Source organism: Sapajus apella, unplaced genomic scaffold, assembly GCF_009761245.1.
Source record: "Sapajus apella isolate SASKATOON/1434 unplaced genomic scaffold, GSC_monkey_1.0 scaffold1181, whole genome shotgun sequence".
NCBI classification, from domain to species: domain Eukaryota; kingdom Metazoa; phylum Chordata; class Mammalia; order Primates; family Cebidae; genus Sapajus; species Sapajus apella.
This window is the reverse complement of record NW_022438107.1, coordinates 1-18,883: the sequence shown is the minus strand read 5'-3', so window position 1 is coordinate 18,883 and position 18,883 is coordinate 1. Positions and strand designations below refer to the sequence as shown.

The 18,883-nt window shown below is 52.0% G+C and overlaps 1 protein-coding gene across 4 annotated transcripts; it reads left to right on the top strand.

Moving 5' to 3' along the window:
• The first annotated feature begins 4,617 nt into the window (after positions 1-4,617).
• LOC116546645 (mannan-binding lectin serine protease 2) lies at positions 4,618-18,525 on the top strand. Of its 4 annotated transcripts, XM_032272839.1 has the most exons (8): positions 4,618-4,718; positions 4,801-5,029; positions 5,188-5,365; positions 6,619-6,750; positions 8,633-8,829; positions 9,135-9,282; positions 13,785-13,903; positions 18,387-18,525. In XM_032272839.1, exons 1-8 carry the CDS (start codon positions 4,714-4,716, stop codon positions 18,480-18,482), a joined length of 1,104 nt encoding a protein of 367 aa, XP_032128730.1. In that variant the 5' UTR covers positions 4,618-4,713; the 3' UTR covers positions 18,483-18,525. The 4 variants fall into 4 exon arrangements, 3 of the variants coding, with proteins under 3 accessions (XP_032128730.1, XP_032128731.1, XP_032128732.1); XR_004266792.1 differs by lacking the exons at positions 9,135-9,282; positions 13,785-13,903; positions 18,387-18,525 and adding an exon at positions 7,227-8,445 and having other exon boundaries at positions 8,633-8,723; XM_032272840.1 differs by lacking the exons at positions 8,633-8,829; positions 9,135-9,282; positions 13,785-13,903; positions 18,387-18,525 and adding an exon at positions 7,227-8,626.
• Positions 18,526-18,883: the final 358 nt, after the last annotated feature.

Below are 18,883 nucleotides of genomic sequence, written 5' to 3'. Positions count from 1 at the left end.
CTTGAACCTGGGAGGCAGAGGTTGCAGTGAGCCGAGATCATGCCACTGCACTCCAGCCTGGTGATAGAATGAGACTCCATCTCAAAACAAAACAAAACAAAAGCCTGTCCCCAATCCCCTTGGGGAGGTGGATTTGAAGTTCTTTCTCCTCCCTCGGTGGCCCTGCATTAAGTAAACCTGTTCCTCTGCTGTGACCAGATGTCTCCATGTGCTGACTTGCTTCACCCACCGGACAACAAACCTATTAGGGTTACAAAGTCATTCATAGCGGCTGAGACAAGGAGTCCACTATGATAACATTTTTTTTTTTTTTTTTGAAACAGTCTTGCTTTGTTGCGCAGGAGATCTCAGATCACTGCAAACTCCGCCTCCCAGGTTCAAGTGATTCTCCTGCCTCAGCCTCCTGAACAGCTGAGATTACAGGCACCTGGCACCACACCTGGGTAATTTTTATATTTTTAATAATGACGGGGTTTCACCATGTTAGCCAGCTGGTCTTGAACTCCTGACCTCAGGTGATCTGCCCACCTCAGCTGCCCAAAGTGCTGGGATTACAGGTGTGAGCCACCGTGCCCGGCACATATATAATACATATATAAACGGGACAGAGTCTCACTCTGTTACCCAGGCTGGAGTGCAACGGCATGATCTTTGCTCAACTGCAACCTCTGCCTCCCAGGTTTAAGTAATTCTCCTGTCTCAGCCTCCCGAATAGCTGAGTAGCTGGGATTACAGGCATGTGACCCCACGCCCGGCTAATTTTTGCATTTTTAGTAGAGTCAGGGTTTTACCATGTTGGCCAGGCTGGTCTCAAACTCCTGACCTCAGGTGATCCACCTGCGTCGGCCTCCTAAAGGACTGAGATTACAGGCGTGAGCCGCCGCCCCGGCCTTATGATAACGTTTTATCTCCTACAGAGCTTCTTGTTTTCCCTGGAATTTTCTGTTTGTTTCTCATTTACTTAGTTTTCAATAAATTTATCGCAAATGTAGCCCCAAAATTTTCGCCAGTTCTCTAATGCTCCTTGAACTCAACAGGTGTTCTGTGACTGTCCCCTTTCTGGAGAAGCTGTCCAGAGCCTTGTCCCCACCCCCAATGGAGTCCCCTAGTGAACACCGTCTCTTGGACCCTACGTCTTCCTATTGAAACTGCCCTTGCAAAATTATGACAGTAAGACAAATCTGACATAACTGACCCCATCCTGCTTTGGACCTCCAAGCTGTCCCTGCTCATTCCTGGGCACAGGCCAAGCTGACTGGGGGAGGAATTTAAAGTTTCACTTGTAACAAGAACAATAGTCCCTCCCTGAAACCACTCTCAGCCGGACGTAGTTGCTCACGCCTGCAATCCCAGCACTTTGGAAGGCCGAGGCAGGCAAATCACCAGGTCAGGAGTTGAGACCAGCCTGGCCAACATAGTGAAACCTCTACTAAAAATACAAAAATTAGGCCGTGTGAGGTGGCTCACACCCGTAATCCCAGCACTTTGGGAGGTCAAGGCAGGTGGATCACGATGTCAGAAGTTGGAGACCAGCCTGGTCAATATGGTGAAACCCCGCCTCTACTAAAATACAAAAAATTAGCCGGGCGTGGGGGCACGTGCCTGTAGTCCCAGCTACTCAGGAGGTGAGGCAGGCAGATAGCTTGAACCTGGGAGGCAGAGGTTTCAGTGAGCTGAGACTGTGCCACTGCACTCCCAACTGGGAGACAGAGTGAGCCTCTGTCTCAAAAATAACTAACTAAATAAATAAAAATACAAAAATTAACTGGGTATGGTGGCATGAGCCTGTAATCCCAGCTACTTGGGAGGCTGAGGCAGGAGAATCACTTGAACCTGGGAGGTGTAGGTTGCAGTGATCCGAGATTGCACCACTGCACTCCAGCCTGGGAGACAGTGCAAGACTCCGTCTCAAAAAAAAAAAAAATATGTATATATATATATATATATATATACATATAATAGATATATATAAATCTTTTCTGGGCGCTTGGGGCTCACTTTCATTCAGTACTACATTTTTCAGTTCTGGGAAATTGGGAAATTTTCTTGTGTTATTACTACTATGTATATATTTTTTGAGGCGGAATCTTACTCTGTCACCCAGGCTGGAGTGCAATACCATGAACATGGCTCACTGCAACCTTGAGACCTCCTGGGCTCAAGCAATCCTCCCACCTCAGCCTGCCAAGTAGCTGGAACTATAGGTGCTTGCCCCCGTGCCTGGCTAATCTTTATAAAAAAAAACCTTTTTTTTTTTTTTTTTTTTTGAGAGGGAGTTTCGCTCTTGTTACCCAGGCTGGAGTGCAATGGCGGGATCTCGGCTCACCGCAACCTCCGCCTCCTGGGTTCAGGCAATTCTCCTGCCTCAGCCTCCTTAGTAGCTGGGATTACAGGCACGCGCCACCATGCCCAGCTAATTTTTTGTATTTTTAGTAGAGACGGGGTTTCACCGTGTTGACCAGGATGGTCTCGATCTCTTGACCTCGTGATCCACCCGCCTCGGCCTCCCAAAGTGCTGGGATTACAGGCGTGAGCCACCGCGCCCGGCAAAACCTTTTTTTTTTTAGACGGAATCTCACTCTGTCACCCGGGCTGGAGTGCAGTGGCACGATCTCAGCTCACTGCAACCTCTGCCTTCCAGGTTCAATTGATTCTCCTGCCTCAGCCTCCTGAGTAGCTGGGATTACAGGCACGCGCCACCACACATGGCTAATTTTTTTGTATTTTTAGTAGAGACACGGGGTATCACCATGTTGGTCAGGCTGGTCTCGAACTCCTGACCTCGTGATCCACTCGCCTCGGCCTCTCAAAATGCTGGGATTACAGGCATAAGCCACAGCACCTGGCCTACAAAAATTTTATTTTTGCAGAGACAAGATCTTGCTATGTTGCCCAGGCTGGTCTTGAACTCCTGGTCTCATGTGATCCACCTGCCTCAGCCTCCCAGCCTCCTGGGATTACAGGTGGGAGTCACTACACTCAGCCAGAGTCCCTCCCAGTCTCTAAAAGAAAATAATAATGGTAATAATAATGAGGCCAGGAATGGTGGTTCACACCTGTAATCCCAGTACTTTGGGAGGCTGAGGCAGGAGGATCACTTCGGCTCAGGAGTTCGAGACCAGCCTGGGCAACACAGGGAGACCCCCATCTCTACAACAAACAAAAACAAAAATAAAGGGAATTAAAAAAGAAAACACAGGAATCCATGAGGATAGAGTGTGTGAAAGAGGAAGGAGCAGCCCCAAAGTTCGAGAAGCTGGAAGAACAGGTCAACAGGTGTGGAACTAACTGTCTGGAAAGCAACTCCTAAGCCTGCAGTAGAATCAGGAATTGGTGGCACCAGGTCCTTCTGGAGGTGTTAAAGAAATTAGGCAGCCTGAGCAACAGCAAGACCTCCCATTTCCTTTTTTTTTTTTTTTTTTTGAGGCGGAGTTTCACTCTTGTTACCCAGACTGGAGTGCAATGGCGGGATCTTGGCTCACCGCAACCTCCACCTCCTGGGTTCAAGAATTCTCCTGCCTCAGCCTCCCGAGTAGCTGGGATTACAGGCACACGCCACTATGCCCAGCTAATTTTTTGTATTTTTGGTAGAGACGGGGGTTTCACCGTGTTGACCAGGATGGTCTCGATCTCTTGACCTCGTGATCCACCCGCCTTGGCCTCCCACAGTGCTGGGATTACAGGCATGAGCCACCGCGCCCGGCCCAAGACCTCCCATTTGAACAGCAAGACTACAAAAAATAGAAACATAAAGGCTGGGCATGGTGGCTCCTGCCTGTAATCCCAGCACTTTGGGAGGCCAAGGTGGGCAGATCACTTGAGGTCAGGAGTTCAAGACCAGCTTGGCCAACATGGTGAAAGCTCATGTCTACTGAAAATACAAAACTTAGCCAGGCATGGTGGCACATGCCTGTAGCCCCAGCTACTCGGGAGGCCGAGGCAGGAGAATCACTTGTACCCAGGAGGCGGAGGTTGCAGTGAGCCGAGATTGCACCACTGCACTCCAGCCTGGGTGACAGAGTGAGACTCCATCTCATCAAAAATAAAAAGGTGAAAAATTAGCCAGACATGGTGACGTGTGCCTGTAGTCCCAACTACCTGGGAGGCTGACGGTTGGGGGACCGCTAGAGGCAAGGAGGTTGAAACTGCCATGACCTGTGATATCACACCACTGCACTCCAGCCTGGGTGACACACTGGGACCCTGTCTCTAAAAGAAAATAACAATAACAAAACCTAGCCAATCCCTATTCTCTATCCCCTAACCCTAGCAGAAACTTAGAGACATTCTTGGAGGGAGTAAAACTAGCTAGGCGTGGTGGTGCATACCTGTGGTCCCAGCTACTTGGGAGGCTGAGGTGGGAGGGTTGCATTGCTTGAGCCCAGGAAGTAGAGGCTGCAGTGAGCTATGGTTACAGCACTGTACAAAAGCCTGAGTAACAGAGCAAGATCCAAAAAAGAAAAAAAAAGGCAGGGGGTGAGGGGCAGAGCCAGGATTTCTTTCCAGGCCGCTGTTGCCCAGGTCCAACTCCTGGCTCCTGGAGCAGCCTGTCCTCCCTGCCTGGAATTCTGGACAGGCTGGGGTCATGGGGTCGATTCCCAGAATCCCAGAGTCAGGGAGGCTGGGGGCAGGGGCAGATCACTGGACAAACAGATCAAAGGTGAGACCAGCGTGGGGCCAAAGACCAGGCCAGGCCCACTGGACGAGCACACCATGAGGTAGGTGGGCACCCGCAGCCTCCCTGCAGGGTATGGGGTGGGAGCACAGGCCTGGGCCCTCACCCCCCTGCCCTGCCCGCAGGCTGCTGACCCTCCTGGGTCTGCTGTGTGGCTCAGTGGCCACCCCCTTGGGCCCGAAGTGGCCTGAGCCTGTGTTTGGGCGCCTGGTGTCCCCTGGCTTCCCAAGGGAGTATGCCAATGACCAGGAGCGACGCTGGACCCTGACCGCACCCCCCGGCTACCGCCTGCGCCTCTACTTTACCCACTTCGACCTGGAGCTCTCCCACCTCTGCGAGTACGACTTTGTCAAGGTGCTGTCAGGGCATGAGGGCAGGGGTCTCTCAGGGTCGGGGGGGTCCCCAAGGGGTAGCCAGGGTTTGGGGACACCAGGGAGCAGGGGCCAGCCTTGGCCAGGAGGGAGATCAGGCCTGGGTCTTGCCTTCCCTCCCTGTGACACCTGACCCCACAGCTGAGCTCGGGGGCCAAGGTGCTGGCCACGCTGTGCGGGCGGGAGAGCACGGACACGGAGCGGGCCCCCGGCAATGACACATTCTACTCGACGGGCCCCAGCCTGGATGTCACTTTCCGCTCTGACTACTCCAACGAGAAGCCGTTCACGGGGTTCGAGGCCTTCTACGCTGCCGAGGGTGAGCCAAGAGGAAGCCTGCGGCATCTCAGCCTGTGCAGCTGGCTGTGGGGGTAACGCTGTCTTCGGCCAGGCAGCCCAGCCTTTGGTCTCCCCAACTCCCCTGGGGCGGGGCTGCCATCATCTGCAATACACAGACCAACAGAGCCGTGACCTCCAGGCACACGGGCTGAGCCCCAGCTCTGAGCCAAGGACCTGAGGAGAGCATTGCCTCAAGTGGCGCAGGGGCTGGCTGGGTGCAGTGGCTTATGCCTGTCATCCCAGCACTTTGGGAGGTCAAGGCAGGCTGATCACTTGAGGACAGGAGTTGAAGACCAGCCTGGGCAATATGGCAAAACTCCGCCTTCACTAAGAATACAAAAATTAGCCGGTGTGGTGGCATGTGCCTGCAGTTACAGCTGCTCAGGAGGTTGAGGCAGGAGAATTGCTTGAACTCAGGAGGCAGAGGCTGCAGTGAGCTGAGATTGCACCACTGTACTCCAGCCTGGGTGACAAAGTGAGACTCTGTCTCAAAACAAAAACGTGGCAGGGGCTGAGCGCCCCATTTAAAGCAGAGAAAGTGGGTCCCTTCCTGCGGGAGTGCTGCGGGGATGCTGGAGTTCAGATCCCATTCCCTGCAGAGACCAGCTGTGTGACCTCGGGCAAGTGGCACAACTTCTCTGCTCCTTAGGGGGCTGCCGCAAGGTTCAGTGCCTTAGCATGGGTCCGAGTTTCACTGCCTCCCCTTACTAGCTTGGTGGCCTTGGCTGGACACCGAACCTCCTGCTGGAGAGGTGCTGTTGGCTAGGTATGGTGGCTCACACCTGTAATCCCAGCACTTTAGGAGGCCGAGGCAGATGGATAACGAGGTCAGGAGTTCGAGACCAGCCTGGCCAATATGGTGAAACCCCGTCTCTACTGAAAAAATTAGCAGGGCGTGGTGGCATGCACCCGTAATCCCAGCTACTTGGGAGGCTGAGGCAGGATCATGCCATTGCACTCAGCCTGGGTGACAGAGTGAGGCTTTGTCTCAAAACACAAAAAACAAAAACAACAACAAACAGAGGTGCTGATTGCATCTTCCTCCCAGTGCTCTGGGGAGCCTACAGCGACCTAGGCCTGTAAGGTGCTTGGCCGGACACCGGTCCCCAACCCAGACAGGAAGAGGCCTCCTCTGAGGTCCGCTCTGAGGTCACGGGTCTCCTGGGAGGAGGCCAGGCTGGATCCCCCTCCTTCCCTCCTGACGGCCTCTGCCTGGCCCTGCCTCTCCTCCAGACATCGACGAGTGCCAGCTGGCTCCGGGAGAGGCACCTGCCTGTGACCACCACTGCCACAACCACCTGGGCGGCTTCTACTGCTCCTGCCGCGCAGGCTACGTCCTGCACCGGAACAAGCGCACCTGCTCAGGTGAGGGAGGCGCCGGGCCCAACGCACCCTCCCCTGGACACACCCAGCTCCTCAGGGCCATTGCTGCTCCGCCCAGGGCTGTGGAGGGCCTGGGCCCTGGACACTGGGTGCTTCTAGGCACCCCCCCAGCTTCCCTTCTCAGCCCTGCCTGTCCTCCCACCAGCCAGGCCCATTCCCAGTGCCACCCTCCCGAGCGACTGGGGGGAACTCTAACACTCCCCCGTGTACCTGGCCCCGCCTGGGCTCTGGGAACACCTCCCGCAGCCACTTCCCCCCTCGAACAGCCGTAGCCAGCTCCTGGGGTGGGAGAGTCAGGGGGACCTTGGCCTGGTTCCTCAGGACTGCACCCCTGCACCGTGGGACCGGCCAGTGCTCTGGGGTGTGGGCGGCACCCCTGCTGGCGCTGACCCTGCCCCCCAACTCGGTGTCTCCCTCTCGGTGTCTCTCCTTGTTTCTCGATGTCTCTTCCAGAGCAGAGCCTCTAGCCTCCCCTGGAGCTCCGGCCTGCCCAGCAGGTCAGAAGCCAGAGCCAGCCTGCTGGCCTCAGCAGGTCGGGCCGAGATGGCTGCGCCCCAACTCCCATTCACCCCCCACGGATCCAATAATAAACCTGGCTCCGCCCCCCCTGCTGCCACGTGTCTCTGGGGGGGGGGGGTGGGGAGGAGGCAGGGTGCGCGCCTCTGCCTACCCTCCTCCCAGCCTGAGGAACCCCAGGTCTGTGGGCGCCCCCTCCAGGGGGCCCTGGCTCCTTGGTCGGAAGGTCTTGCTTTCACCCTACGTTTTGAAGATGGGGCACTGAGGCCCAGAGAGGGGCAGGGTCTGGTCACCAGAGGCTGAGCCTGGAGTAATCTTGAACCACCCCCATTCAGGGTGTGGCCTGGAGGAGTCCGACCCAGAGAGGAGACTCCCTGGGAGGTATTCATTGAGGGGGGCAATCTGGACCCCCCAAATCCAGGGGGGTCCCACTGCCCCAAAGGGCACAGCCACAGGGAAAAAGGCAGGCAATGTTGGGGCTCCTCACTTCCTAGGGGCCTCACAGCTCAAATGCCCCCCACTGCAGCTGGGGGTGGGGTGATGGTTTGGGATGGGGACCGAGCCTTCCTTGAGGGATGGAGCGCAGCCCAGCGCCCCACCTGTGGCTGCAGCATCAGCTCTCCCAGGAGGAAAGAGAGGACCAGACTCAGTCAGGATCACTGTAGCCTTGAACTTCCAGGAGCTGCCTCCAGGGCAGGTGCCAGACCTGGGGGAGGGGAGTGACGAGCGGACCTTCTTCCAGATGGTTCTCCCAGGAACGCAGGGGGCTGGCTGGTCCTGGCTGGGTTTGGGTAGGAGACTCCTGATGAATAAACTTGGGAATCGCTGGGGTGGCTGTAGGGGAATTTGGGGGAGTACCGAAGGGGCCCCTAGGCTCGAGAAGACACTCCTCCCTTTTCCCACATTCCCAGGGATCAAGGAGAGTGTCCCTTCTTCCTTCTTCCTGTGTGCTCATCCGCGTCCGACCCCCACTTCCCCGGCAGAGCCTGGCAGAACTCATGTTCCAGCCCGTACCCTGGGGTTGTAACTCTGGCCCAGGACACCCCCACACTCTCTGGGGGTGTGCGTGAGGCCCCTACACTCTGTCCCAAGTGCTGCCTGTTTCAGTTAAAGCCTCAAAGCAAGAGAAACCCCCTCTCTAAGCTGTCCCTCAGCCATCGGGTGTGTCTTTGGTTTTTGGCTAGGCCTTGGAGGCTGGCAACCTGCAGGGCCCAGCTCAACTCAGGGATGGCGATGTCCCAGCCTCGTCCCTGCCCCGTGTCCTGCTCCCCAAGGCAGCCCACCCTGCTGTTGGTGTAAGGGCTGATGGAGGGCACGCCAAGTCACTCCCCTCCTTCCCTCTTTCCAGCCCTGTGCTGGGGCCAGGTCTTCACCCAGCGGTCTGGGGAGCTCAGCAGCCCTGAATACCCACAGCCTTACCCCAAACTCTCCAGTTGCACTTACAGCATCCACCTGGAGGAGGGGTTCAGTATCATCCTGGACTTTGTGGAGTCCTTCGATGTGGAGACGCACCCCGAAACCCTGTGTCCCTATGACTTCCTCAAGGTCTGGCTCCTGGGGCCCTCATCTTGTCCCAGATCCCCTCCTCAGCCCAACTGCTCCCCTACTTCCTACAGCACGGCCCCCACCATGTTCCCGTCCCCCTCAGCGACCCCTGCCTCTCCAGGAGCTCTATCTTTCTATCGGGGTCTAAGACTGGGGCCTTCTGAATGCAAGTGTGAGAGGGAGAGCGGGGAGGGGCACCCTGATCTGTCACCTGGGTTGGCCTCATTGGCTGTCCCTGAACTGAGAAGGTGGATCCCTAAGACCCCAGGCAGCAGCTCCCCAGCTTTCATGAACTTCTTTCTCAGATTCAAACAGACAGAGAGGAACAAGGCCCATTCTGTGGGAAGACATTGCCCCGCAGGATTGAAACAAAAAGCAACAACGTGACCATCACCTTTGTCACAGATGAGTCAGGCGACCACACAGGCTGGAAGATCCACTACACGAGCACAGGTGAGCAAGTGGGTCTCAGATCCCAGCTGGAAGTGCAAAGCTGCTCTCTCTCCAGGAGTGTCAAGGAGCTGCAGAGTGTGGGGCTCCTTCTGGGCCAAGACTAGGAAGGGACACCAGGTTTAGTGGTGTCTGAGGTCTGAGGCAGCAGCCCTCTAAGGGGAAGCACTAGCTGTCCCTCCCTCCGGCTGGCCACCCATCCATCCTTCCACTACTCATCCTTCCAGCCACCCATTCACCCACCTACTTACCCTTTTACTCACCCATCCTTCTATCCACTCGTCCTTCCAGGCATCTATCCATCCATCCATCCATCCATCCATCCATCCATCCTTTTGTCCACACAGCCATCCACCCATTCTTCTACCTACCCATCCTATCCATCCATCCTTCTATTCAGCCATCCTTCTACTTGCCCATCCTTTGTCCATCCATCCATCCATCCATCCATCCATCCATCCATCCATCCATCCTTCTGGCCATCCACCTGTCCATTCACTCATCCTTCTACTTATCTATTCTTCTATCATGAATCCATTCATCCTTCCAGCTATCCATCTATTCACCCACCTATCCTATCCACCCATTCTATTCATCCACCCATCCTTCTACACATCCTTCTATCCATCCATCCATCCATCCGCCTTTCTATCTGTCCCTCCACCTACCCATTCATCCTTCCATCCACCCATTCATCTATCCATCTATCCATCCATGTATCCATCCATCCATCTGTCCATCCATCCATCCTTCCAGCTATCCATATATCCACCCACCGATCCTTCTACCTACCAATCTTATCCATCCATCCACCCATCCATCCATTCATCCATCCATCCTTCTGTCAATTCACCCACCCACCCATCCTTCCACCCACCCATGCTTATATTCATCTACCCAGCCACCAATCCTTCTATCCATCCATCCATCCATCCATCCATCCTCCACCCATCTTTCTTTCCTTCCAGCTATCTACCCACACATCCTTCCACTTACCAATCCTACCCATCCACTCATTCTTTTTTTTTTTTTTTTGAGATGGAGTTTTGCTCTTGTTGCCCAGGCTGGAGTACAACGTGCAATGGGGCAATCTTGGCCCACTGCAACCTCTGCCTCCTGGGTTCAAGCGATTCTCCTAACTTAGCCTCCCAAGTAGTTGGGATTACAGGTATGCACCACCATGCCCAATTGATTTTTTTTTTTTTTTGTATTTTTAGTAGAGGTGGGGTTTCACCATGTTGGCCAGGTTTCACCATGTTGGCAGAACTCCTGACCTCAGGTGATCCACCTGCCTCGGTCTCCCAATGTGCTGGGATTACAGGCTTGAGCCACCGTGCCCAGCCCATCCACCCATTCTTCTACCTACACATCCACCCATCCATCTATCCACCGACCCACCCATTCTTCCACAGCCATCTATCCACTCATCCTTCTACCTACCCATCCTCCCATCCATTCATCCAGCCAGCCATCCTTCTATTTATCCACCCACTCATTCTTCTATCCACCCATCCTTCTATTTATCCATCCATCCAGCCATCCTTCTACCTACACATCCATCCATCCACCCATCCATTCATCCATTCATTCATACATCCTTCCAGCTATCCATCTATCCACCCATCCGTTATTTCAACTACCAATCCTATCCATTAATCCATCTATCCTTTTGGCCATCCATCTATCCACCCACCCATTATTCCAACTATCAATCCTATCCATTCATCCATCTATCCTTTTAGCCATCCATCTATCCCTCCACCCATTCTTCTACATACCCATCCAGCCATCCAGCCATCCACCTATCCATCCACCCACCCATCCATTCATCCATCCACCCATTCTTCCAGCCTTTCATCCATGCACTGATCCCATCCATCCATTCTTCTATCCATCTACCTACCCACCCTTCCATCCACCCATCCTTCTATTCATCCATTCTATTCATCCTTCTACCTACACATCCTTCTATCTATCCATACATTCATCCTTCCAGTTGTCCATCTGTCCACCCACGCATTCTTCTACCTACCAATCCTATCCATCCATCCATGCATCCATGGATCCATGCATCCATGCATCCATCCATTCATCCATCCATCCATCCATTCATCCATAAATCCTTCCAGCTGTCCATCTATCCACCCACCCATTCTTCTACCAACCAATCATATCCATCTATCCATGCATCCATCCATCAATCCATCCATCCATCCATCCATGCATCCATCCACTGTCCATCTGTCCGTCCGTCCATCCATCCATCCATGCATCCATCCATCCATCCATGCATCTATTCATCCATCCATTCATCCATCCATCCATCCATCCATGCATCTATTCATCCATCCATTCATCCATCCATCCATCCATCCACCCATCCATGCATCTATCCATCCACCCATCCATCATTCATCCATCCATCCAATTATCCTTCCAGCTGTCTATCTATCCACCCACCCATTCTACCTACCAACTATATCCATCCATCCATATATCCATGCATTCATCCATGCATCCATCCATGCATCCATCCATCCGTCCATCCATCCATACATCCATCCATCCATCCTTCCAGGCATCTATCTATCCACCTATATTCCTACCTACCAATACTATCCATCCATCCACCCATCCATCCATCCTTCCAGCCAGCCATCTATCCCTCACCCATCCTTCTGCCTACCAATTCTTCTATCCACCAATCCATTAATACATCCATCCATCCATCCATCCATCCACCATCCTTCCATCCACCCGTCATTCCATACTGTCGATGTGTACCAGGGACGTGTAATGTGGAAGCCACAGTTCCCACAGCCGCTGCTCTGTCCAGTGATGGGACAGTCACAGAAACATAACCAGAGCCCTGTGGCAAGCACAGCTTAGAGCCAAGCACTAGGCAATCTGGGAGTCCGAAGGAGGACCTCACCAGGCAGGGGTTAGAAGCTAGGAAGCCATCCTGGAATAGGAAACACCAAGATTGAATTGAAAGGATAAGTGAGTGTTGGACAGAGTTCTAGGTGGCAGAGGAGTGTGTGCAAAAGCCCAGAGGCTTCACTCTTCAGGGTGTGGAGCTGTGGAAGGTGAGGTGTGGGTATGAGTTGGGGCAGGGAAAAGGGGGTTTCTGACCATGGAGGAACCGCAGAGCCACAGCTTGAGAAGTGTGGAGCCAAGATCTACACACTCCACCTCTTGTGATCACCCCCGCTGGCCCTGGCTCTGCCCTCTGAGGCCCTGGGAGAACTTCCACCACCTCTTCCTCATGACAAATCCTCAAGTGCTAGAAGCCCTGGGCCCCACAGGTCCACCGAGGCTGTCCCTGGAGACTGATTTCTCAAGGGGAGACTTTACGACCTGCATGGGATTGAGAGCTGCCCCAGGACACAGGCTGGGTCAGGGGCACCCAGGTGCACACAGCTGCCCCAGCGGCTTAGCAGAGACCACTGGACCTAGAAAGCAGATGCTGGGGGGAGCATTGGACTCAGAAACTGACCGGTGGGTTTTTAGGGGTAGCTGGGGAGCACTGAAGCCTTGGGGTGAGTGGAGGCCAGGGTTTGGGGGCTGGAGTGGAATACAGTGTCCTGGTGGCCTGAGCACTGTGGATAGGTGCTCATGAGGGGAAGCCTGCTTTTCTCCCTATGCCACGACAGCCATCCTACAGGGCTGCTGTGAGGGTCAATGACAGTGCCGCCAAGCACTAGCTTAGGTGGTTTTATTTGATCTCCACAGCAGCCCCCATCTTGCAGATGAAGAAACTGAGGCTCAGAGAGGTTACACATAGCCACTGGGAAACAGAGAGCTGTAATGTAAACCCAGGTCCAGTCCGACGAAGGTCCCAAAGGCTCCCCCGAGCACTTTTCCTCGAAGTTACACTCACTCTTGGTTTAGAGCCGTGGCTCTGAAGTTCTTGACATGGAGGAGGCTGCATTTATGGGGCCTGCACATCTTCCCACATACGTGGCTTTCTCACATACCTTTGGCTCAGTCCTGAGGAAAACAACAAACCTTCATTTGCAAAACACCTGAGAGTTTAAACTTGCCTTTGGTTTTAAATCTTTTTTTTTTTTTTTGAGATGGAGTTTTGCTCTTGTTGCCCAGGCTGGAGCGCAGTGGCATGATCTTGGCTCGCTACAACCTCTGCCTTCCAGGTTCAAGCAATTCTGCCTCAGCCTCCTGAGTAGCTGGGATTACAGGCATGCACCACCATGCCCGGTTAATTTTGTATTTTTAGTAGAGACGGGCTTTCACCATGTTGGACAAGCTGGTTTCGAACTCCTGACCTCAAGTGATCCACCCGCCTCGGCCTCCCAAAATGCTGGGATTACAGGCGTGAGCCACTGCGCCCGGCCTGGTTTTAAATCTTAAGAACCCTACCCATGTATGGCAAGCTCTCTTTACATGTTGAGTATTTTCTTTATAAACTAAGAACTTCAGATAGCTCGATTCAGACTTGACTGCTATAGACCACATCAAAACCATTAAGCCTGGTTTCCTCTGCGCAGCGCAGCCTTGCCCTTATCCGATGGCGCCACCTAATGGCCATATTTCACCTGTGCAAGCCAAATACATCCTGAAAGACAGCTTCTCCATCTTCTGCGGGACTGGCTATGAGCTTCTGCAAGTGAGTTAAAACAAGACTAAGTACACCACGATCAATCACGATCGCTTTGAAATGTAAACGTATTTCATCTGCAGATATGTGAAAGGAAAGTGGGAGAATAATAGTTTGTCAGTACGATGATTTCTTTTGTCTATCTTTAAATAATAAAAAGCCAAGAAGTAAGTTTGCTGAGGACAAAAAGGATGGCTAGGGAAAATTTTATTCTGGGAATCCTGCCCTTTTTTTTGCTTTTTTATTATTATTATTTTTTAAGACGGAGTTTTGCTCTTGTCGCCCAGGCTGGAGTGCAATGGCATGATCTTGGCTCACCGCAACCTCCACCTCCTGGGTTCAAGCAATTCTGCCTCAGCCTCCTGAGTAGCTGGGATTACAGGCATGTGCCACCACACTCAGCCAGTTTTTTGTATTTTTAGTAGAGACAGGGTTTTTCCCTGTTGATCAGGCTGATCTCGAACTCCTGACCTCAGGGGATCCACCCACCTCGGCCTCCCAAAGTGCTGGGATTACAAGCATGAGCCACCTTGCCCGGCCTTTTTTTTCTTTCTTTATACATAACGTTAAATTTATGTAAGTGAGCTCTTTGTTTTAAAGCTACTTTGGAAAGCTGGTGGGCAATTTTGGCCAGGCGTGGTGGCTCACACCTGTATTCCCAGCACTTTGAGAGGCCAAGGTGGGCAGATCACTTGAGGCCAGGAGTTCGAGACCAGCCTGGCCAATGTAGTGAAACCCTGTCTCTACTGAAAATACAAAAATTAGCGGGGCGTGGTGGCGGGCGCCTGTAATCCCAGCTACTCTGGGGGATGAGGCAGGATAATTGCTTGAACCTGGGAGGTGGAGGTTGCAGTGATCAGGAATCACACCACTGCACTCTAGCCTGGGTGACAGAGCAAGACCCTGTCTCAAAAATATATATAAAATAAAATAAAATGAACAACTTTTCTCTTGGTCACATAGGACAGCAGCTCTTTGTGAAGTGGCTGGAACTACAGAAAGAAGAGTTTGCTATCGTGTTCCACGTGCCCTGTCTTGTATCACATTAAAGTCCACCCCGGTCAAATGACCTTTCCATGAAACAACTCCTGGGCCCACAAAAAAGTAGACAGCCCTGGGAAAGAGTATGTTCTGCAAAGTTATAAATAGTGATCACTGTTAAGGGAGGAGTATAATTTTTAAAAATGCTTAGCATGTTGCTTTAGAGGCACAGATAAGAAATTAACACGTCCTCTTTATGTTCTTCAAAATTGTCACTGAATCCCAGAGGTAAAAAGTAATAACATTGAAATGATAGCTAGCTATGCAATCCACAGTCCTGTGGAGAGTCACAAAAAAAAAAAAAAAAAAAAAAGTGAGACGCTTTTCCCACCTTGCAAACTTCTTGGGCAGGCTCTTTTCCATAGCTTCTTGGACCACAAACCTCTTTAGTTTCTGACTTAAAACATAAGAAGTCCCGAAATCCTCTGAAGCACAGTTTCTCCCAAAGCCATCTTCTTTTATTTATTATTATTATGATTATTATTTTTGAAACGGAGTCTCCCTCTGTTGCCCAGGCTGGAGTGCAATGGTGTGATCTTGGCTCACTTCAACCTCCGCCTCCCAGGTTCAAGTGATTCTCCTGCCTCAGCCTCCTGCGCTGGGATTATAGGCATGTGCCACTACGCCTGGTTAATTTTTATTTTTAGTAGGGACAGGGTCTCACCAAGTTGGTCAAGCTGGTCGCGAACTCCTGACCTTGTGATCCGCCCACCTCAGCCTCCTGAAGTGCTGGGATTACAGGCATGAGCCACCGCACCCGGCCCATCTTCTTTTATTTTAATGTTTGATTTTAGAAAAACATTATTTCAGCAAGTTGAAAAACGTCTTTCTGTGAATGACATTGGCAGTGAAAGCTGATGGATAGCACACTAAAGAAGCTCACTAAAGAAATATTTTTTTTGAGATGGAGTTTCGCTCGTTACACAGGCTGAAGTGCAACAGCGCAATCTTGGCTCACTGCAACCTCTGCCTCCTTGGTTCCAGTAATTTGCCTATTTTAGCCTCCCAATTAGCTAGGATTACAGGCATGCACCACCATGCCAGGCTAATTTTTGTATTTTTAGTAGTGATGGGGTTTCATCATATTGATCAGGCTGGTCTCAAACTCCTGACCTCAGGTAATTCACCTGCCTCGGCCTCCCAAAATGCTGGGATTACAGGCATGAGCCACTGTGTCCAGCTACAACAGAATTCTTGCTGGGTGAGATTGCTCATGTGGCCAAGTGCGGTGGCTCACCCCTGTAATCCCAGCACTTTGGGAGGCCGAGGTGGGCGGATCATGAGGACAAGAGATCGAGACCATCCTGGCCATGGTAAAACCCCACCTCTACTAAAAATACAAAAATTAGCCGGGTGTGGTGGCACGCGCCTGTGGTCCCAGCTACTCAGGAGGCTGAGGCGGAAGAATCGCTTGAACCCAGGAGGCAGAAGTTGCAGTGAGCTGAGATTGCGCCACTGCACTCCAGCCTGGCGACAGAGCAAGACTCTGTCTCAAAAAAAAAAAAAAAAAGAGGCTGGGTGTGGTGGCTCACCCCTGTAATCCAAGCACTTTGGAGGCCAACGCAGGCAGATGAGCTGAGGTCGGGAGTTCAAGACCAGCCTCACCAACATGGTGAAACCCCATCTTTAAAAAAATAAATAAAAAATAAATTTAAAAAAGAGGTTGCTCATGCCTGTAATCCCAGCACTTTGGGAGGCTGAGGTGGGCAGATCTCAAGGTCAGGAAATAGAGACCATCCTGCCCATGGTGAAATCCCATCTCAATTAAAATCTAAAAATTTAGCCGGGTGTGGTGGCACATGCCTGTAGTCCCAGCTACTCAGGAGGCTGAGGCAGGGGAAACTCTTGAACCCAGGAGGCGAAGGTTACAACGAGCCCAGATCATGCCACTGTGACAGAGCAAGACTCTGTCTCAAAAAAAAAATTTTTTTTAGTAGCCCTCCAACAGCTAATGGCCACAGGCTAGACAGATACACAGACACACTTGCTTCAAGTCTTGTCACACTCCCTTTCTGAGACTCGTCACCACAGTCCTCTGGCACTTTTTTTTCTGAGGCAGGGTCTCATTTTGTCACCCAGGCTAGAGAGCAGTGGCACGATCATGGCTCACCACAGCCTTGACCTCTCAGGCTCAAGCAATCCTCTGACCCTGGCTTCCCAAGTAGCTGGGTCAACAGGTGAGCACCACTGGCTAATTTTTGTCTTTTTTGTAGAAGTGGGGGTCTCACTGTGTTGCCCAGGCTGGTCTCGAACTTCCGAGCTCAAGCAATCCTCCCATCTTGGCCTCCCAATGTGCTGGGATTACAGGTGTGAACGAATGTGCCTGGCCCCTCTGGCACTTTATATAAAGAAATGATGGGCCGGGTGCATTGGCTCACTCCTGTAATCCCAGCACTTTGGGAGGCTGAGCTGGGTGGATCACAAGTTCAGGAGTTCAAGACCAGCCTGGCCAATATAGTGAAATCCTGTCTGTACTAAAAATACAAAAATTAGCAGGGGCGTGGTGGCATGCGCCTGTAATCCCAGCTACTCAGGAGGCTGAGGCAGGAGAATCACTTGAACCCAGGAGGCAGAGGTTGCAGTGAGCTGAGATTGTGCCACTTCACTCCAGGCTGGGCAACGGAGCGGGACTCCGTCTCAAAAAAAGAAAAAAAAGAAAGAAAGAAATAGTGGAGCATCAGATGCAGAAATGTTGAGATCTGATATTATTATTATCATTAGTCTCACTTTGTCACCCAGGCTGGAGTGCAGTTAGTGTGATCTCAGCTCATTGCAACCTCCCCCTCTACAGGTTCAAGCAATTCTCCTGCCTCAACCTCCTAAGTAGCTGGGAATACAAGCACATGCCACCACGCCTGGCAAAATTTTTGTATTTTTAGTGGAGACAGGGTTTCACCATGTTGGCCAGGCTGGTTTCAAACTCCTGACCTCATGATTCGCCCGGCTTGGCCTCCCAAAGTGCTGGGATTACAGGCGTGAGCCACTGCACCCCGCCAATTTTTTGTAGAGACAGGGTACCACCATGTTGGCCAGGCTGGTCTTGAACTCCTGGCCGCCTTAACCTCCCAGAGTGCTGGGATTACAGGCATGAGCCACTGCACCCGGCTGAGATCTGTTTTTGTATTACAGTGAAAAGCAAAAAAAAAAAAAGAAAAAAAAATTATAAATTGCTGCAAAGGTTACATCTGATTCATAAAATGCCAATACCTGTTGAATGATGAAATACATAACCTAGAGTCATAGATGTGCACTGAGGCAGTGGGGCGGGGCATCCAGGCTCCAGGCGTCCCCCAGCCCCCAGCACGAGCCGATATATTAGTCATGTGCACGGCCATCTCCCTCCGGAGAACCTCGTAAAACACTTGAATAGGAACTACTGTGGAAGTACAGCTTTGGGGAGTGATTTTATGATATAGACAAGGAAACTGATATTGTCTGAATTCTTCTTTAGGGTCGCTTGCCCCTGAAATCATTTACTGCAGTTTGTCAGAAAGATGGATCTTGGGACCAGCCAATGCCGGCATGCAGCAGTACGGTCATGTGGTGACTACAACTCCCATAACCGCCCGTAACCCCCTCTGCTGCTATTTTGCTGCTTCTATTGCTTCTCTGGTTTTCTCTTTTCTTTCTGTTTTGCTTTTTTGAGACAGAGTCTTGTTCTGTTGCCCAGACTAGAGTGCAATGGCGTGATTTCGGCTCACTGCAACTTCTTCCTCCCAGGCTTAAGCAACTCTCCTGCCTCAGCCTTTTGAGTAGTTGGGACTACAGGCGAGTGCCACCATGCCTGGCTAATTTTTGTATTATTTGTAGAGATATAGTTTTGCCATGTTGCCCAGGCTGGTCTCAAACTCCTGACCTAAAGTGATCCGCCTGCCTCGGCCTCCCAAAGTGCTGGGACTACAGATGTAAGCCGCTGTGCCCAGATCCTTGGCTTTTTTTTTTTTTTTT

Excerpts from the sequence above, each read along its gene's own strand:
- LOC116546645 (XM_032272839.1), top strand. Across the intron at positions 6,751-8,632 it reads GAACAAGCGCACCTGCTCAG|CCCTGTGCTGGGGCCAGGTC; the intron begins GTGAGGGAGGCG and ends CCCTCTTTCCAG. Across the intron at positions 13,904-18,386 it reads CTGGCTATGAGCTTCTGCAA|GGTCGCTTGCCCCTGAAATC; the intron begins GTGAGTTAAAAC and ends ATTCTTCTTTAG.